The sequence below is a fragment of the Telopea speciosissima genome, chromosome 4 (assembly GCF_018873765.1).
Source record: "Telopea speciosissima isolate NSW1024214 ecotype Mountain lineage chromosome 4, Tspe_v1, whole genome shotgun sequence".
NCBI lineage: Eukaryota > Viridiplantae > Streptophyta > Magnoliopsida > Proteales > Proteaceae > Telopea > Telopea speciosissima.
This window is the reverse complement of record NC_057919.1, coordinates 11,508,778-11,527,165: the sequence shown is the minus strand read 5'-3', so window position 1 is coordinate 11,527,165 and position 18,388 is coordinate 11,508,778. Positions and strand designations below refer to the sequence as shown.

The window sequence follows — 18,388 nt, the reverse complement described above, 5'->3', positions numbered from 1 at the left end:
AATGAAGAAATCCCACCCCTATTGATTCTTCTGCACTCGCTCCTGTTGGCCCACACATTGGCACAAGAGCCACGCTACTTTTAAGGGAAAAACTCTTAAATTTATTTGTTTTATTTATTTTTTAATTTTTTTGATAGCTTTTTCCATTTCTATTTTGAAGGTAGATCTAAAATAGACAATTCAGCAAAATATTGTGAAATGCTTAAAGATTCTAAGGAATCCAATGTTTTTTTCACCTAGGATAATGGGAATAATTATCATCTCCAATTCGCTGCCCGTTCCAATTTGCTCCAATTCCTCACATAAGAGCAGAAATGATCACCTTACCCCACCTTGGGCAGTGTGTTTGGGCAGGGGGTAGGGTGATCATTTTTGCTCTTATGTGAGGAATTGAAGCGGGCAGCCAATTGGAGGGGATAACAATTCGAATAATGGGAAAATCTCTTCATCATGGGGGAGCCTTCGATATAGATAGGAAAGGGCATTTTCAATCCACAGTGAGGTATTGGTGGGGACTAGTGAAAAAATTCTTCCTTTTCCAAGAGCGAGGAAAACTTGATCCTTCACAATATATCAGAAATCTGGTACGATACAACTGAGAAATATTAAACTACATTGGCGCATTGGTTACGATTCTTGGACCGGATCCTCTCCAGAGTCCAGCGCACATCCAATGGCTGGGATCACCTGGACACGTTCCCAAGTTCCTCCAGCTGTCGGATGCGCACTGAATTTAAAGGTTCTAATCCGACGATTTCGAGCCATCTCAACTCTGAGTAACTGACTCGCCAATGCTACTCTCCTACTCGACCGTTGGTGAAGAGCCGCCTTTTGGGATAAATTTAAAACGACCAAGTACGATTGTCCGCTCTTTCTTTGAAACTTCTGGTTTCTCTCTCTCTCTCTCTCTCTCTCTCTCTTTCGAATGCTTGCTTCCTTCACGGCTTCACAGGGTGGCTGCTCCTCTATAATGGGCGGCGATAAAGGTTCCAAAGTCTCCAGCGATCGTAAAAAATGGCAGAAGATTTTCAATGCTCTTGTACACATGATGCAGACTCAACAAATTCAGCTTGAGTCACTTGCTAAAGAAAGAAAACTTCTCCAGGACAGAATCCAAATCCAACAGGATCGATGGGTTTCCGATGTTCATGTCCTCCAACAAGAGATCTCTCAGGTATATAGGCATAGAATAAACACTACTTCAGGCAGAGACCGGTTTTAGGGTTTATTCTTTCTTTTTAGGTAATTTAGGTTTATTCTTTTATTTTTGGGAGATGGGGGGGGGTGTTGGATGGGTGACGATAGGTTATCGGGGGTTCAAGTTTGCTTTTGATTTCTTTTGCAGATGAAGATGGATATTTTACAGGTGGAGTTGGCTCGCTCACTTGAAGAAGCGAAGTCAGATCTAGTGGTTGGGTTGAAGCAGAGGGAGGCTTTTCTCTACAAGCTGAAATTAGGTTATTTTCTCTCTGTTGGTTTTCGTTTTACCTTTTTCATTCTTTCAAGAATTTTTTGAAGAACTTAGAGATTTTTGTTGAAATTTATGGATCCCAGTTGTTGGCCATCAAAGTATTTTGCTTAGTTTCATTCTGTCTGTCTGTAGAGCGGAAGTAGAGATTTGTCCTGTTTTCTATGTGGTTTGAATGTTTAAAATGAAAAATAGCTTTCAGATCATGTCTTACTCTCTGGTTTATTTTTTATGAACAATTTTGTATCTGGTTAAATTCTCTCTTCTTCAGCTTACATAGTATATGTTCTTCACTGCAAAATTTGTTGCTGTAAAAGCAGGAAGCGCAGAGACTGACTTGGAGGACTTAAAATTATGGGTTGAATGCCTCACTCATAAATGTTCTGAGCAGAAAGTATGTTCATACTACCTTTTAATGAGGGTCTGTTTATTTTAATTTTCTTTGGGACCGCAACATGACATCAGTGTATCATTTAACTTCTATCTTTTGAAAATTTTCTTGTGATTTATAGGGAGAATCTCAAGAAAAAATCAAAGAAATTGACAAAGGAAAGGGAGGAGGGGAAGATGACAGATGCACAAAGGAAGAGGAACAGAGGCGTTCTAAGCTCTTGGAAGGTGAAGTGAGAAAACTCAAGCGTGCACAGGAAAAGCTTAATTCGGAGAACAATTCTGAGGTTTCTGCACTATTGACAGAGAGGAATTTTTTGTGGAATCAGTTTAAGAAAATGGAAAGTGACTATGACAGTCTCCTAAAGAGTAAACTCTCTGAAATTCAACTGGCAAATGAAAAGATAGAGAAGCTTATAGCTAGTATGGAGCAGTTAGAGTCATCAAATGGTGAAAAGGATGAGACCATTTTGATGTTAAGAACAGACCTAGCTAAGCTCGAGGCGGCCATGGACCATAGCAACACAGAATTCTCCAGACTTTCTAAGGAATTAGAGTCACTGAGGAACTCAAGAAGTGCTTCAGTTACACCTGTCTTGAATCGTTGCACGGTGGATCCAAGTTCATCTATCTTGCAAAGCAAGAACACTAGCAAGGACAGGAGACTGCCAGTTAAAAAAGAGTTTGCTGGGCCAAGCACCTCAGACCTCAGGAAAGAATCTGAGAAAGTATGTGCAAATTAAATTAACCATAATAAATTTGTTCAGCTTATTAATTTCTCCTCTAAATTAGTATAACAGATCATTGTTTTCTTCTGTTCTTGTGATATACTCTATATTACATTTTTGTTTTTGTGAACCTAAGAAGAAAATCTTTTTGATTACACAATGTTGAAATTGGTGACTGTGTGACTGCATTACTATCAAATTACAAGCTACTGAACTCCCAAATCTCTGTTTGTAACCAGGGTTGTAGAAAGAGCTCAAAAAGAAAGGGTGTCGAAGCCGTACCCACTTCAGAGACTCCAAGGTTGTTCTCATCCACATTCAAAGTTCCCAAACTGAAGAACCCATCCTCTATACCTTGTGTTACTTGACCATCCAACCATTATTTATCTTGTACTCTGCGTAACAGAATAGGCACTCAGGCTTGTAATGTCTTCAACTGAAATTATTTATGTTGTATACAAGTAGTTTCTAAGAAAATTATGTAAATTACTACTTGTTCCAAGAGTGACTAATGCTAATACAATTTTTGGTTGTCAATCTTAGTTGAAACAGAGACTCTTTTCGGCTGTAACATAAACCAAAATAGGTGGCCTGTGCCATATTTCAGGGCTGTACTCGTGCGCTGTGTTTTCTCTTTCTCTTGGATCCGGCCCCTTTCCAATGATGAGCGTGCCCAATGAGCATTCAATAGCTGGACTGACTGGGTGTGCTTCGGGATGTGTGCCTGCACGTATCCTGGTGCACGCAAAACCAGCCCAGCCGTTGGATGCCTCACTGGGCAATCTCTTCATAGGAGAGGAGCCGGATCTCCCTTTCTTTCCACCAACATCAAAGTGTGGGGTCCATGGGTGGGATGCGAGTGGATGTACACAAAAATCTGCACACTAACATTGTGGCAATCTTTTTGCACAGGTGGAATGTGAGAGGATGTACACATTACTTCATAGAGTAAGGGGATAATAATGACACTAGGATTGTTTTTTTTTTCAGTATTTTTCGGTTCTTTACCCACTAGTGGAGGAAGTTCTCATTACAAGATTTTTTTGCTAATCTTCTAAATCAAATGGATAGTTTTGACACTAAGATAGTTTCGAGACCCATCAGTGGTTTTATAGCCCCAAAGATGAGTGTCTCATCCATGATTTTAAATATCAATATCGGATCGATACTTGATAGATTCCTTGTCGGTGGAATATTTGTCAATAGAAGTAAATTTGTTTAAAATTACAGTACTTTTTTCCCCTTAAAAATAAAGTCTAAATCATCTGATTAAGGGTGTCAATGTGTATGAAGTACTGAATATTGAAACCATTTTCGTATCGAATTATTGATATTGAACTCAACTGTACCAAATAAATTTGATACGATATAGATATGATTATATGAGATATATGTATTGATATTGGATAAAGTATCGTTTTGAACCATAATACTGAAAATACATAATATGATATCAATATTGTATTAAAATAGCTGTTTTAATTTGTACTGAATCTTTTACCAAAAAAAATTAAAATTTGTATTGAATCTGTATTCGGTATGATATCGATATGAGACATATGTGCAGTATACCAGATCGAAACCGTACTGATTGACACAGTTCATTACAACCGACACGAATTGATATTAGGATGCCCATATCGATATTCAAATATCACCACCAAACAACACCTTATATTTACGATCTTTTTTTTTTTTTTTGGATAGGTTTATTTACGATCCTGTTGAATTGTTGATAAGCCTCAGACGTACTTATGAGGAGAAAATTCCCCATAGGTGGTTACTGGTTGAGACCTATAAGGATGAGAATGATCGGTGTAGATCCTAGGGTCTATGCACGAGAATCCTTCTAGAAACCCTATTATAATAGAGTGAGAGCCAGAGAGAGAGAACTCAGAGAAGTGTAAATAAAAACCCCCAAAACTCAGACATGAGACAGTTAGGTGAGAGTAGTGAAGGAGTCACGTGGCTTCACCTTATCACTACGTTTCATATTCATGCCGCTGACTACCCACAAATCTTTTGTTCTAATCAAGCGGTCTATACCCCATCAGCATGTACTTCTTTGGATTGGCCAACAAAAACGGATGGCCATGATTCATTGGGTACGTACTCCATACCGGTGGCTCTCAGAAGGAGTACCTACCTGGTAGGGAAGAAAGAGAGATAGAGACGAGCAAAGCATGGAGGTAGTTGACACGAGAGGTAGCTGGAGCTGCAACTCACCCATGGAGCTTGGATTTTGGACCATTCATTATATATATGAGCTGAGAATTCTGGTGAAGTTCTCAGATTGCAAGAGAGAAACAGAGGCACAATCATCAAAGAAACTACTACAATCCCAACTAAAAGAACCTAAACTCAGAGAAAACAGAGGAGAGAAAGAGGAGAAACAAGAGTAGCAACAATGGCCCCTTCTACCCTGACAGCTCTGGTGGAGGAGAAGACACTTCAGGCAAGCTTCGTGAGGGACGAAGATGAGCGTCCTAAGGTGGCATACAACCAGTTCAGCAACGAAATTCCAATCATATCACTGGCAGGGATCGATGAGACAAAGGGGAAGAGGGCCGAGATATGTAAGAAGATCGTGGAGGCTTGTGAGGACTGGGGGATCTTCCAGGTCGTCGACCATGGTGTCGATACCAAACTCATCTCCGAAATGACCCGCCTCGCTCGTGAATTCTTCGCCCTCCCTCCCGAGGAGAAGCTCCGTTTCGACATGTCCGGTGGTAAGAAGGGTGGCTTCATCGTCTCCAGTCACCTCCAGGTTCGCCTCCTCTATCTTCCCTTTCCTTTCATTTCTCTGCAACTGCAACACACATTCTCTTCTCTCTAGTAGGTTTCACCTTCCACTTTCCATTTTCCAATTCAAATGTCTGAAACCGTAAATATCTGATGATAATAAAAAAACAGAGTAGTTCATGTAGAGCAACTTCTACCTCTTTAATAGTCTAAGAAGAGGATAATTGATGCAGGGCGAGGCAGTCCAAGATTGGCGTGAGATCGTAACTTACTTCTCATACCCAATTCGGACTCGGGATTACTCGAGGTGGCCCGACAAGCCGGAAGGATGGAAGACAGTGACTCAAAGTTACAGTGAGAATCTCATGGGCCTGGCCTGCAAGCTCTTGGAAGTGCTCTCCGAGGCGATGGGACTCGACAAGGAAGCCCTCACCAAGGCTTGCGTCGACATGGACCAAAAGGTTGTCGTCAACTTCTACCCCAAGTGCCCGCAGCCCGACCTCACCCTCGGCCTCAAGCGTCACACCGATCCAGGCACTATCACTCTTCTCCTCCAGGACCAGGTCGGAGGACTCCAGGCTACTAGAGATGGCGGCAAGACCTGGATCACAGTCCAGCCCGTTGAGGGTGCTTTCGTCGTCAACCTTGGCGACCATGGTCACGTAAGTAACAACCCAAACCTTCACACAGACATTTTCTCAAACGCATTGCATATATAATTAGAACAAAACTGAGAGTTATGAGATGATGATGAGCAGTACTTGAGCAATGGGAGGTTCAAGAACGCAGATCACCAGGCGGTGGTGAACTCCAACTACAGCAGGCTATCGATCGCGACGTTCCAGAACCCAGCTCCGGAGGCGATCGTGTACCCGCTCAAGGTCAGGGAAGGGGAGAAGCCGGTGTTGGAGGAGCCCATCACTTTCGCAGAGATGTATAAGAGGAAGATGAGCAAGGATCTGGAGCTCGCCAGGCTCAAGAAGCTCGCAAAGGAGCAGAAGTTCGAAGAGGCTAAACCCAAGAGCGTCGACGAGATCTTTGCGTAGATTTTCCTTAATATTTTCGTGTAATTGCCTAATGGGTGTTCTTTTTCTCGTATTTATATGTTCCGGTACCATTGCTTTCTCTCTCGGAGACGAAAAAGAGAAGAAAATGTGTTAGGGGAGAGGAGGCCTGAGGGTCAGCGGTTCACTGATTCTGGTACCTTCAGCAGTTCTTTTTTACATTGGGATTTTGATTGGGTGGTCGTTTCATCATGTAATGAATAGAGGTAAAATATCATTGGTCATGTAAAACTATATTTGATGCAGACGCAGTATTGGGGTTTCACCAAAAAAAAAAAATAGATGGAGTATTGGGGAAATTTATCCAATCAAGTGCGGTGCACTGCCCATTGCACCTTCGTGGCGCAACAGATGATGCACCACACTTAAGAGTAATGGATGTTTATCCTCTTTAGTATGGTGCACCATCAATGTGCCATGAGGGTGAAAATCCCTAGTATTGATCCTCTCTCTCACACTTCCTCTCTTATTAATGTTCAACGGTGCAAACTCAAGATGAAAGAAAAAAAAAAGACTCAATTGTCCTTGGACTGTTGCCATGTGTCAGTCACTCAACCCTGAACTACACTGCACTCCGACGATCAAGGAATTAGAGAAGATTTTAATCCAATCTCTTCAACAGGAAACTTACAAGTTTGAAACATTCAGTAATGAAGAAGAATTATTATTGGCATTGAATCTAGCAATGGGTTCGTTGATTGCTTCATATGATCTTCAAAGCTGCCATCGATCGATCGAGCTCAATCTGCTTGAGATCATGGCTAAAGCTGGCCCAGGAAAGCAGCTTTCCGCTATAGAGATTGCAGCTCTGCTCCCTACACAGAACCCAGATGTCTCTCATATGTTTGATGTCGTATAATGCATCTCTTGGCTAGCTATGTATTCCATGCTCACTTGCTCCAAAGTCACTGGTGACGATAATCAAGTTCAAAGGCTGTATGGTTTAGCGCCTAACTGCAAATACTTTGTTTTCAAATTAAGATGGAGTTTCATTATCTCCTTTAGAGGTCTTTATGCATCACAAGGCCTTCATAAAAAGCTGGTTATTGCAATACATCCAAAACCTTTTAATTGACAACACACACGGGCTGTCTATCGGTTGGTTTGGACCGGTTTTGGTTTGATTTTATCAATTTCAATGTGAGAACGAGTGAGTCCAAAACATGATCCCATAAGGATGCATTGGTTTTGATTCAGTTTGGTTTAATTTTCTTATCTGTGTGCTATCGGTTCGGGTTTGATTTGGGTTCATTTTGTCATGTAAAGATATTAATATGTATGCAAAAATGTGTTTATATGAATTTTGATCTGTATTGAGTTATATCAGTTTGGATTCGATTTTGATTCAATTTTCTAAGATCGGTATACGATCCAGTTTGGGTTCGATGTGACAATGCCCCAAGCCGAAACATGATCCAATAAACTCATATCAGTTTTGTTCGATTTGGTTCGGATCAACTTTTGACACTCCTACCTAGGACTCTTAAAAACTTTTCATCTTTCTTTCAACTGTCTCTAAACCATTATAATCCCATTTCTCATCTTGACATGAATATAGGTACCACTTGAAATATGCAGTTCTTGAAGGAGGAATTCCTTTTAACAAGACCCATGGAATGCAAATCTATGAGTACCTAATATTAAGGGTATTAACTTTGATTTGCCACATGTGTTAGCTGCTGCTCCAGCTTATCCTGGTACAGTTTATACATAATGGTTCTATATAATTTCATGCACCTATGTTCCGAAACCATCTAAACAACTTTGTAAGCTTCCTACTTCACTAGGAGTCTAGAGGGGTGTTTTTTTTAATATATATAAATCAGGAGGGTCATGTAGAAAGTCTTTTCATTTTTTATATTATTTATGGGGGAGGGATAGGCACACCGCCCATGTCCGGTAAACTAGTGGACGACGCCAATGGGTTCCCGTGCGGGATGAGGGCGGCATTATACAAGAGGGATAGAAAAATCATTTCAAAGGGGGAAGTGAGAGATAGGGATCTAGATCCTCTCCAATGAGCACATCTCCCAATGTGCATCCAATGGATGGGCTGCCTAGGCACGTGCCAGGATGTGTGCCAAGCAGCCCAATCGTTGGTTGCCTCATTGGGTGATCTCCTCATTGGAAAGGATTCCGATTCGGAGAGATGGACACAACAGACACTAGCTAGCGCTATACGAGTAGTGTGCCAGCCTTTTCCCATTATGTATTTTTAAGCGACATTTATTTGTCCAGGAGCAGAGGCTGCGTGGGCACCTTCATGCACTGAGGAGAGAGACAGAGAGTAGGAGGTGCTGGTGCGCACCCTCAGCTCCCTAATAGAGAACATTGTCCCTATATTCTTTTACTTGATTATGAATTTATTGACTCACTAGTCATGAACTATTCTTAGGCCAAAAGGAAACCCTTGAACCTACCTAAGTTTACAGTTCAGGCCCTAGGAAAAACCCCGCAAAACCTCCCCCACTTGACTTCTGAGTCTAAGTTTTGTGTATAAGAGACTAAAGAAGGCATACTCAGTGCACGAGGCTCCTCCTATTGTAGGGTCTGAGGAAGGACATATGCATGCAGCCTTACCCCCCCCCCTCCCACTTTTTGTAGAAAGGTTGTTTCCTTGTTCAATCTCGCAACCACTATTGCAACTTTACTGTTACGCCGAGGCCTGCCCTTGAAATAGAATGATTGATCAAGAGCTTCCTATCTTTCCATTCAAGTTTTATTAGCCTTGCATAAAAAGGATTGTTGTATAACTTTTGTTTCAGGGGTGGAGCACGTACGTTTCAGGAGAAATGTTCTTGAGTGTTCCAAAATAGAACATCATTTTTATGAAGGTGAGTCCGGAATCACTAAAATGAAGGTAGCTAGTCTGTTAGAGTAAAATGAAGTTAGGTTATCTTTATAGGAAATTTACAGGTTAGGTTTTTTTTCTCTGTTTTTTCTTCCGCCGCAGTGTGTTGCCTTTCTTATTCCGCCGCCGTGCGTGTTTTCACTCCGCCTTTAGTGCGTGTATTCCCTATCCCCACCTCCTCAGCTCCTCCATCATGCCGATCGGAAGCTCTACTGAAGAAGATGCCGATGAAGATGACGATCCGACGATGCTGCCTCCTTGCTGCTTTGCTATCACCAGATCTGTCTTTTCTTTTGTTTCCCACGGTTCTGGTTCGTTGAGACAGAAGGTTGGAGAGAAGCAGAACCCCTCCATGCTTGAATCGTTCGACGCAGCCCTCTCTAGTGGCTCTGACTGCAAGTGGTTTATATTCATTGCAGTTGGGTTGTCGCCGCTGCTGCTCAATGCAATCACAACACCGCAGGCTGTGCATCTGTGCAGAGGTCACGACACAAGGGCTTCAACATGGAGAAGCGACCACAGACACTCCCCCTTTCCATATTGCTCCACCTACCCCTGGATCCAAACCCTTTCCACCCTGCTCCCACCATTACTGCCACCGCCATCAACCTCTGCCATACCTCCTCCCCTTCTCCTCCCATGAAGCTCACTGTGATGTGGTTGATCAGGGTTTCTTCCATTGTCGGCAAACAACACCCACTTTTGTGTTTCAAACGATGCTTTCAGTTATTAGGTTCTTTGTGGTCAACACCAGGGGGCTCTCTATTAAAGGGGTTTTTTCTTTGCAGGTGATGCTGATTCTGGTGCAGTTGGCACCATGGTTAATGACGGTTCGATTGATCTACCGGTCGTTCAATCTGCACCAATCACCCTCTGCCCGATCCAACAAATCCTTGTAGATCTTTTGAAGTTGGTTGGGGGGAAAGATTTTGGGGGTTTTTTGCCATCAAGGTTTGGGGGTTTTGAAGTTTCACTCGCCAATCCTTCAAACCTTTGTGTATCCGACGTGTCTGTTTGAAAGTAGGTTGTGGCAGTATGTCGACGTGTGTGGGCAATGTGGATTGTTTCTTTTTGGCACGTATGAGGATCCCTTTATTGGCACATTAGGGCATGCGCTTAAACTTAGCTGTGCTTACAGCTTGATCTCTAGGGTCGTGTTTGTGAACCTAACCCTAGTCAGGATGACTCAGTCTGTCACGCCCCTATTCCAGACAAGGAATATAATATCATATAAAGGGTGACTAGGACGACGCGTGTCATCCTACTAAACCGCCCGGATCACTGACACAGTGTCCCAACACACAGTCATAACCAATATTAACACAATATAATATTAGAATGCAGAAAAGAGGAATATTACATTCCAAGGATCGTAGTATTGCGGAGCGTATAAATCGAATAGTTACAAGATGTTCAAAGGCTAGATGATAAATACGATGAATTAGTTACATTTCCAATGACCATCGAATAACTATCAAAAACGGTATAATAGTAAGTATTTCAACATAGGCCTTAGCCTCAAAAGTAAATCAAAAAGGGATCGAGTCCCGAATATCCTCACGGCCCGTAGGCACAATCATCGCAAGGACACCGTCGCCATGTTCCTCAAACACGGCCTCCGGTTCCTCCTCACCAATCTCATCGTACCCGAGGGCGCACTCCAAGTCCCGCGAGATATCCGTCACCGCATCATAATCTAAAAAGTGTGCGCACGAGGGGTTAGCTCCACTGAGCCGGTGAGGGGATGAGGATGCACAAACACGCAATTCACATAGTCCAATGATGCATGCACATGTTAAGTCCATTTTCCACCTAACAAACAACTAAGTCAATGGCATATGCTCTTGTGACAACTCGGGAGACACTGTGGGTCACTTAACTTATCGCCACAATGAAACCTCAATTGTCACGTGGGACCTACGCCGATCGAAGCCTCCAAGACCACTCAGTGCAGACCACGATAACCAATACTACCATGATGGCCTCTCCCACCTCCACGAATCCGGTGTGCGATTACCCAACACCTAAACCCTGTTGGTAAGGGTCGTAGCATAAGGGTGTGAAATCCTAGCCACAATATACTACATGCAAGTCCTATCGTCCCGAGAGGTAATCCGGCGCATCAACTTTTCATCTGGTTTAGTGCCCTTACCATCACGACGGCGCATACGATTCAACATGACATTCAACATAATTTCTTCATAAATGTATATAGTGTTCGGGGTTAAACTACGGTACCCACCGCACGAGACCCATCAGGTACAACATTACCAATCAACATTATAACAAATAGATATAAAATTATGCAATATCGTAAACATGCTTATTAATTATAATGAGTACATAATATATAGTGCAATAATAATAACAAGCCCAAACAACCAAACCCACTCACAACGTATACGCCAAGCACCAATTATCGCTTGTCGCCTCGATCAAGCAATAAGCCACAAAAATGAATATATTAACCTATACAAAGAGTGAAATAAGGTTAAACGAAGCGAAGGAAAGGATCCCCAAAAGGTCTCCCATAATCATTTAAGTATAAGGTTTCGAAACAAAGTGGTTGCAGGAGTGGTTTCATGCCCAAATTCCGCAACCACATGTAAATCCTAGGAAACCGGGGTTCGGGACAGCTTTAGTCAAGGTCGGATGCTGAGATGTGGTTTGAAAATCAAACCGAGTGTAAATCCGACCTTCACAGGGGCTCGAGGACAATTTTGGTCAAGGTCGGATGGAGATGTGGTTTCGAAAATCGAAACCGAGTGTAAATCCGACCTTCACAGGGGCCTTCACGGGAAGGTAATTGTGGTGGTTTCTTGCAGTCCGAACCCACATGTAAACCCTCACACCTTCGGTCCAAAATCCGAAGGATTCCCCTCCAAGGACCCCATTTCAAGTGGTTTTAAAGCACAAGGACTTCTAGGAAACTCCATCCTAAGCTCATTAGGGTCCAACCTTAAATCTCTCAAATGGCAATGAGAACCCTTACATTAGAGCTCATAATGGGGTGAAATAACTCCACCATAGCTTAGCTTTAATGCTCCATCGACTCCCTAGGTTCCAAGAGAGATCTAGGTCAATCTCTCCCATTACCCAACCCCTTTTAAAATCCAAAATAGAAGAAGGAAGAAGGTTCAATAGCTTACCTACCCCCAAGATGAGAGAGCTCCACGATTTATGGCCCAAGAGATGGGGTCTCCACCTTCCTCCAAGCCTCTTCACCTTCCTCTTCCTCTTTCTCTCCTCCACGATTTAGGGTAGAAGAGAATGATGAAGGAGAAGTAATGTTCTCTCTCTCCCTCATGGACTCATTTATAATAAATGGGTATTTGGGTACCTCTAGACAAATGGGTCATGAGGCCTAATGGGTCAACCCATTAGTCCTATGTGGGTAAGTGGATGGAATAACCCATCATTGGGTCAATAGGTTAAATGGGTCTGCCCACAACTTTAATTAGGAAAAAGCCCATTCTTAGATGGGTTCATATGAGATGGGTATAAGTCCCCAATGTACTTTCTAAAGGTACGTGGGACCCGAACTTAAATTATTCCCTTCTCTCATGAAATAGCTCGAGCGGTTCAAGCCCGGACCCGCCCGAGGTTACCAAGGGAAGAATAATTAATAAGTCTTGAGGCTAGAACTTACTTTTCCCCTGTGATGGTTTATTACCCATGACCCGAACAGCTTCGCCACGGCAATGCTAAGCTCATCACCGAACGAATTATCCAACGAGGTGGCGGTCCAGATGCTCTCTCTGAACTCCTCGCTTCCGGGCTGGTACTTGGAGGGTAGTCGGCGAAGTCGCGTCAACGAACTTTCCCCAGCCGGTTGAGGAATCTTTCCTCCACGAGCAAACCCGTCTTGTGGTCAACGATTTTGTAGCTAGGTTTGACCATCATGGAGAACAGTCACCAAAGATACATGGCGGGGTATCTACACGTCACGAGAAGAAATGTTATTTAATTATATCCCGGGGTACGGGTATAACACAGTCAATGGCATGTGAGACTGGATCAATTTCCACTCCTTGGTTTTGAATACCAGATATCCATATTTTGTGTTTATCATGCTATCTATCAGTGTTATGTCTTTTATTCTTCTTTGTTTGGCATTGAGCGCGCATGAATGAATAGCCTATTTTCTACCAACAAATATGTTAGAGTAATTAATGATTTGTTTTGTCTTAAAAGCTTGTAGATGATGCTTCATAAATGGGGCGATGACCATTGGTTGAGGTTATTGAAGAACTGTTACAAAGCACTACCAGAATTGGGAAAGGTAATCGTTGTGGAGAAAATTCTTCTAGCTGCACCTGAAACTAATTTGTTTGCCAAGACGCTTTTGGAATACTCAAGACCTCTACAAATTAAACTCTTTTAATGCATATTTTGTGATTTGGTTTACCAAATTGGAGCCAATCGTAAAATCTCTCCTAAATTATATCCAATTGTATCCAATACAATTAAGGTATGATTTAATAGCAATTGATCAAAATGGTAGGGAAAAGATTTCCTTTCACATCATCACCCTTTGTCTTGACTCTTGATGTGAGATCTAATCTCCCATAAGAAATCCCATCCGATAAATGTAAACCAATAGTCGATGAACAATCACAGATGAGCTACTTAAATGGGTTGGACGTTGGAGTAATAAGAAAGGGTTAGGATCCCATTGGAATTCCACCCAGCATGCCACACTTATTTTCAACACCATATTCTCAATACATTATTAATCCACACTGCCAAGTAGGTATAGTCTAATTAAATAAGTAACTACGCATCAGTCCCTAACTGAACAATATCACATAATATATCAGTATAGGGGAAAAGAACTTTGTCCGGGAGTGTGGCCTTTGCCAGCACTCCCATGAGTCTATCTCTCTCCTCCATATGTGAAAAGACATCTCTGCCCCCTTGTTTTGAGGAGGAGAGAGATAGACACATGGGAGTGTAGGTGCAGGCCACACTCCCACACAGAAAACTACCTCCCATAACTATATTATAAGGCCTGTGTAAATTACTGTAAAGACCCTAGTGAACCAAAATTACAATTATAGAGACTTTGTATTTTTTATTGGACTGAGAAAATGTTGATGAAATTAAATATTAATAAATTATATTAATTTTTCAAAGATTTTAAAATAATTATCAAAATGACACCGGATCCGGATTATGTCCAATCCATTACAAACTTTCTCTTTCCTCGATAGTCATCCAATTAGAGCAGTGGATACCATGTTAGATGTCTTTTTTCGAATTAGGCCAAATATTGAGAATCCAGTACACCAATATATATTCATGGAGACATCAATCGTTGGTGCGTCAAAATTCACAATGCATAACTGAACTAATAAGGACTCCTCAGGTCAAGGGACCGATTGCAGCCTATTGTCGAAAATTTCATTCAAATTAAATTGCCAGTAACCCACATGTGAAATTCTTATATGATTCGGTTCAATGTACACATGATATGTACATTTTCATTTGTGCCCTAGAGTCCACATTCCTAGGTACACCGTATGGTGTCCATATGAACGAGATGTCCAATCTTGTCCTTAGTAGTATTTAATACCTAAGGACTATCTAGGGCCGTTAATAAATCATACTAAAAAATTAAATAAATTCAATAATTTAATCTAATTATTTGGGTTTAATTGATATACTTCCAACAATCTCTCACTTGTACATTAAATAAATTTTGAGCAGAGTCAACCTTAGCAATAACTACATCACCACGCTGAATAATCCTTCAAATGAGATAATACATCTGCTCTATATGCTTGTTCTCCGAACGAGCCTTGTGTTTCTTAATAAATGGTTCGATTTTGGTTCAGTATAACGTGATAAAGTGTTTGATGAGCTCATGTACTACCCTAAGGTTAATTAAGAGTTTCTTGAACCGAACACCTTCTTTGTTTGGTTGCTTCGCAAGGTGTCAAGTACTCATTTGTGGAGTAAATCAATCCTGAATCCCAATCCCGACACTGGGATTTTAAATCCCCTTCAACACTTTTAGTATTTATTTGCAGAGAATGAGAGAAAGGCCCTTCAATCCTTGAAAAAAAAAACCCAAAAAGAGTAGCAAAACAAAATGGGCTATGAAAAGAAATGCGAAAGCTCTTCCTTTTTTACCCTAAATCCAATGCCATACAGGGTTCTGCTAATCTTAGTTGTGGTCTTAATCTTCCTGGGCATCTCTTGGTACAACTCCTTCGAATCCGCAGTGGAAGCCCCGGCGGAGCAACAGTCGAGAGTGGCACTCATGGCTGTACCCATACTATTGTTGATCGCTGTCCATTGGCTTTCATCCATGGACAACTCTGATCAATTTTGCTTCGCCGCCGCCGATCATCATCGGAATTATCCGAAGACCTGCCAGCACCACCCGTCCGAGGGCAGCTTCCCTTGGGGCGTTGTCGCACTGATCGTGCTTTTGCTTATCATAGTCTCTAATTACTAGTCCACTTTCCATGATAGTTGGTTTGTTTGTTTAAGGCTGTAACTTAAGAGGTTTGATTAACTTTGTTGCTTCATAATATTTGTGAGGGAGAGAGAGGGAAGTTAGGTATTAATTAATGCTCTCTGTATATGGTTTTATCTTCCGTTATTAGTGTTTCCGATTGAAGATATATACTGTAATTTGTTCTACCTAGTGATGCTTCAAATTCAAAGTTCAAACCTAATCACCATTGAAGCTGTTCTGGACCTTGTTTTGCAGTCCTCAATAAATCAATTGGGAGAATATTTTTTGTGCCACAGCGCAAGCTGTGCCCAGGCACATGGGCCTGCCACTTAAGGGGCAGGGTGATCATTGCGCCCACCCCATGTGCTTGGGCGCAGCCTGCGCTGTGGCACAGAGAACAGTGCCCCAAATCAATTTTGGTTCATTCCGAAGATACTGTATTACTTGAATAAAATTTTGTTGCAAATCCGGCAACAGAAATTTTTCTATCTTACATGGTCCAATCCCAACTCACCACGTTTACTGGGCAATTTATTGTAACACAAGAATACCCAAAAGAATGTTTTTTTATCCAAAAAAAAACCCCCAAAATATGTCATTGCATGATCCAATCTCAACTCACCATGTGGGCAATTCTATTTATTTATTTTGGGTATTCATGTGTTACAATAAATTGCCCAGTACACATGGTGAGCTAGATGGACACTTACGACAACAAGAAAATTCTTACGGTCTAATTCGAAGCAAAATTTTATCCAAACCATTTTCTCTTTGTCTAGGTTGGATTAAAATCCTCTGTAATTCTTTCATCATAAGGTGTCTTGCGGTTTGAGCAGAGAGCTCAGACACGCGTGAAAGATACTTCATCCAATGGAGTGAGCTCGATTGACCCAGTTTTGCTCTTTTTTTTTTTTCTGTTTTTTTTGAATTCAACACTGTTGAATATTGCATTGTCATGTGTTGAGCTCTCAAACCCGAATTATAAAGCACTGTAGAAGATATTTTGTCCCTCTAGGTTCTTCATCGACCATAATTAATGAGAGCGATAGGTGTGGAATGAGGGCATCAAATCATGAAATGTAATAATTTAGGTTATGACCCATGTAAGAAAGCATACTTCTTAAAGGTGCACTATATATATATATACATGGTGCTCTAGCTTGAAAATATCATTGATATCCACAACCTAAACATATGTGACAGGTTGCCTACCAAAAGTGTGGCATACTTATCTACAATTATGTAGTCACATATCATTACAGGTAGGGCTGAGTTTACAATTTTTCAAGTCTAAAAGCTATAGTCTAACAAAAGAAGGGCAGAGATTTCCCATGATCTCATGATGGGAACTGCATCAAGAGGGTAGGAATGTAGGATACAAATTTATTCAATAGGGGACTTATATTTTGTCTAAGGAGAGAGAATGTCAGTGTGAACTGTAAACCTCATGAAATGATCACCTTACCTCTTGCCCGAAAACACTGCCCAAGGTGGAGTCCACTCCCCTTATTAGAGGAATTGGAGGAATTAAAGGTGCCCACGAACTGGAGTTGATAATTACACCCCCATGACTCAATATATGAAAGGTCGTGAAAAGAATTCTCACTATGATATGATGGGAATCTTTTTCAAAATAATAATAATAATAACAAGCAAAAAAATCTCTACTTGGTGGTGTTTCCTACACCCTCTCACAAGACATCGTGAGATGATGTCTTTGCCCCTTGGGTGGATATCTAGGCGTGCTCACCCATTGGCTAATACGAATTATAACTGTGTTCTTATCAAGCATCAACTATGGTGTTAGTTAGAGTCAAAAAGTTTTTGCATGATTTCTACCAATATTAATTTCTTGGACAAGAGATCGTTGTTTGATCGTGTAGCCCTTGCACCAGCGCAGGGGCTAACGAGATTACTCGCAAGGGCATCAACATGGATGGGATTTTAGATTTCATTGGGGGTAATTTCATGGGCCCTATGTCTGGGTGCAGGAGCCACGTGATCAGGTAGCATTCTTTTACCCTAATTTATGATTAAATCTATTATCATAATTCAATAGAGGGAGCTTCATGATGGTTTTATATTTTAATCTAAAAAAAAAACTTTTTCTCTTTAGGGGTTGTGGGACAGATCTTGCTGAAATATGGCCCTTATGAGGGCTGACCAGGAAAGCTTTCTAGACAAATCGTCCAGGGAAGTCATAGTGTCATACACATTTGTCAATTGATTAACAAACCTTCTGTGGCTGTGTTTGATATGCATTTTCAAAATAGATACTGGGTCTAGAACGCATTTTGAAGAAATAAAATAAAAAAGAATCAAATTTTAAAATGCATTCTAAACGTAAATCTATTTCAAGAATGCATACCAAACACAACTTATGTATACAAATTTGTCCCTTTCTTGGACCTGACTCTCCTCCAGCCGTGGTGGGAACAGGAGAGTTTGGTCATTTCACAGGGGGGGCGACGGCTGGAGGAGAGCTGAATTGCCCTTTCTTGGCAATATTTTGAACAAATAGATATAGAAAGAAGCCAAACAAGAGATAAACACACAAAGCTTGTATTTATAGACATCCATGTCTCAAAACTTTCAACCAGATAAACATGATCTACTAAATTAAAAGAAGAAAGAAAGAAATCTAAAAACAAAGAAGGTCTCTACTGAGATCAGCACAGC

At 41.3% G+C, this 18,388-nt stretch overlaps 2 protein-coding genes across 2 annotated transcripts; both read left to right on the top strand.

Annotated features, from left to right (window-relative positions):
- Positions 1–897: 897 nt before the first annotated feature.
- LOC122657739 (chromosome partition protein Smc) lies at positions 898–3,125 on the top strand. The gene is made up of 5 exons (XM_043852532.1): positions 898–1,174; positions 1,346–1,457; positions 1,789–1,862; positions 1,981–2,586; positions 2,826–3,125. Exons 1-5 carry the CDS (start codon positions 926–928, stop codon positions 2,952–2,954), a joined length of 1,170 nt encoding a protein of 389 aa, XP_043708467.1. The 5' UTR covers positions 898–925; the 3' UTR covers positions 2,955–3,125.
- A 1,756-nt stretch (positions 3,126–4,881) lies between these two features.
- On the top strand, positions 4,882–6,464 carry LOC122658733 (naringenin,2-oxoglutarate 3-dioxygenase-like). Its single transcript, XM_043853823.1, has 3 exons — positions 4,882–5,353; positions 5,562–5,990; positions 6,087–6,464. The coding sequence occupies exons 1-3, from the start codon at positions 4,994–4,996 to the stop codon at positions 6,372–6,374; spliced, it is 1,077 nt and encodes a 358-aa protein (XP_043709758.1). The 5' UTR covers positions 4,882–4,993; the 3' UTR covers positions 6,375–6,464.
- Positions 6,465–18,388: the final 11,924 nt, after the last annotated feature.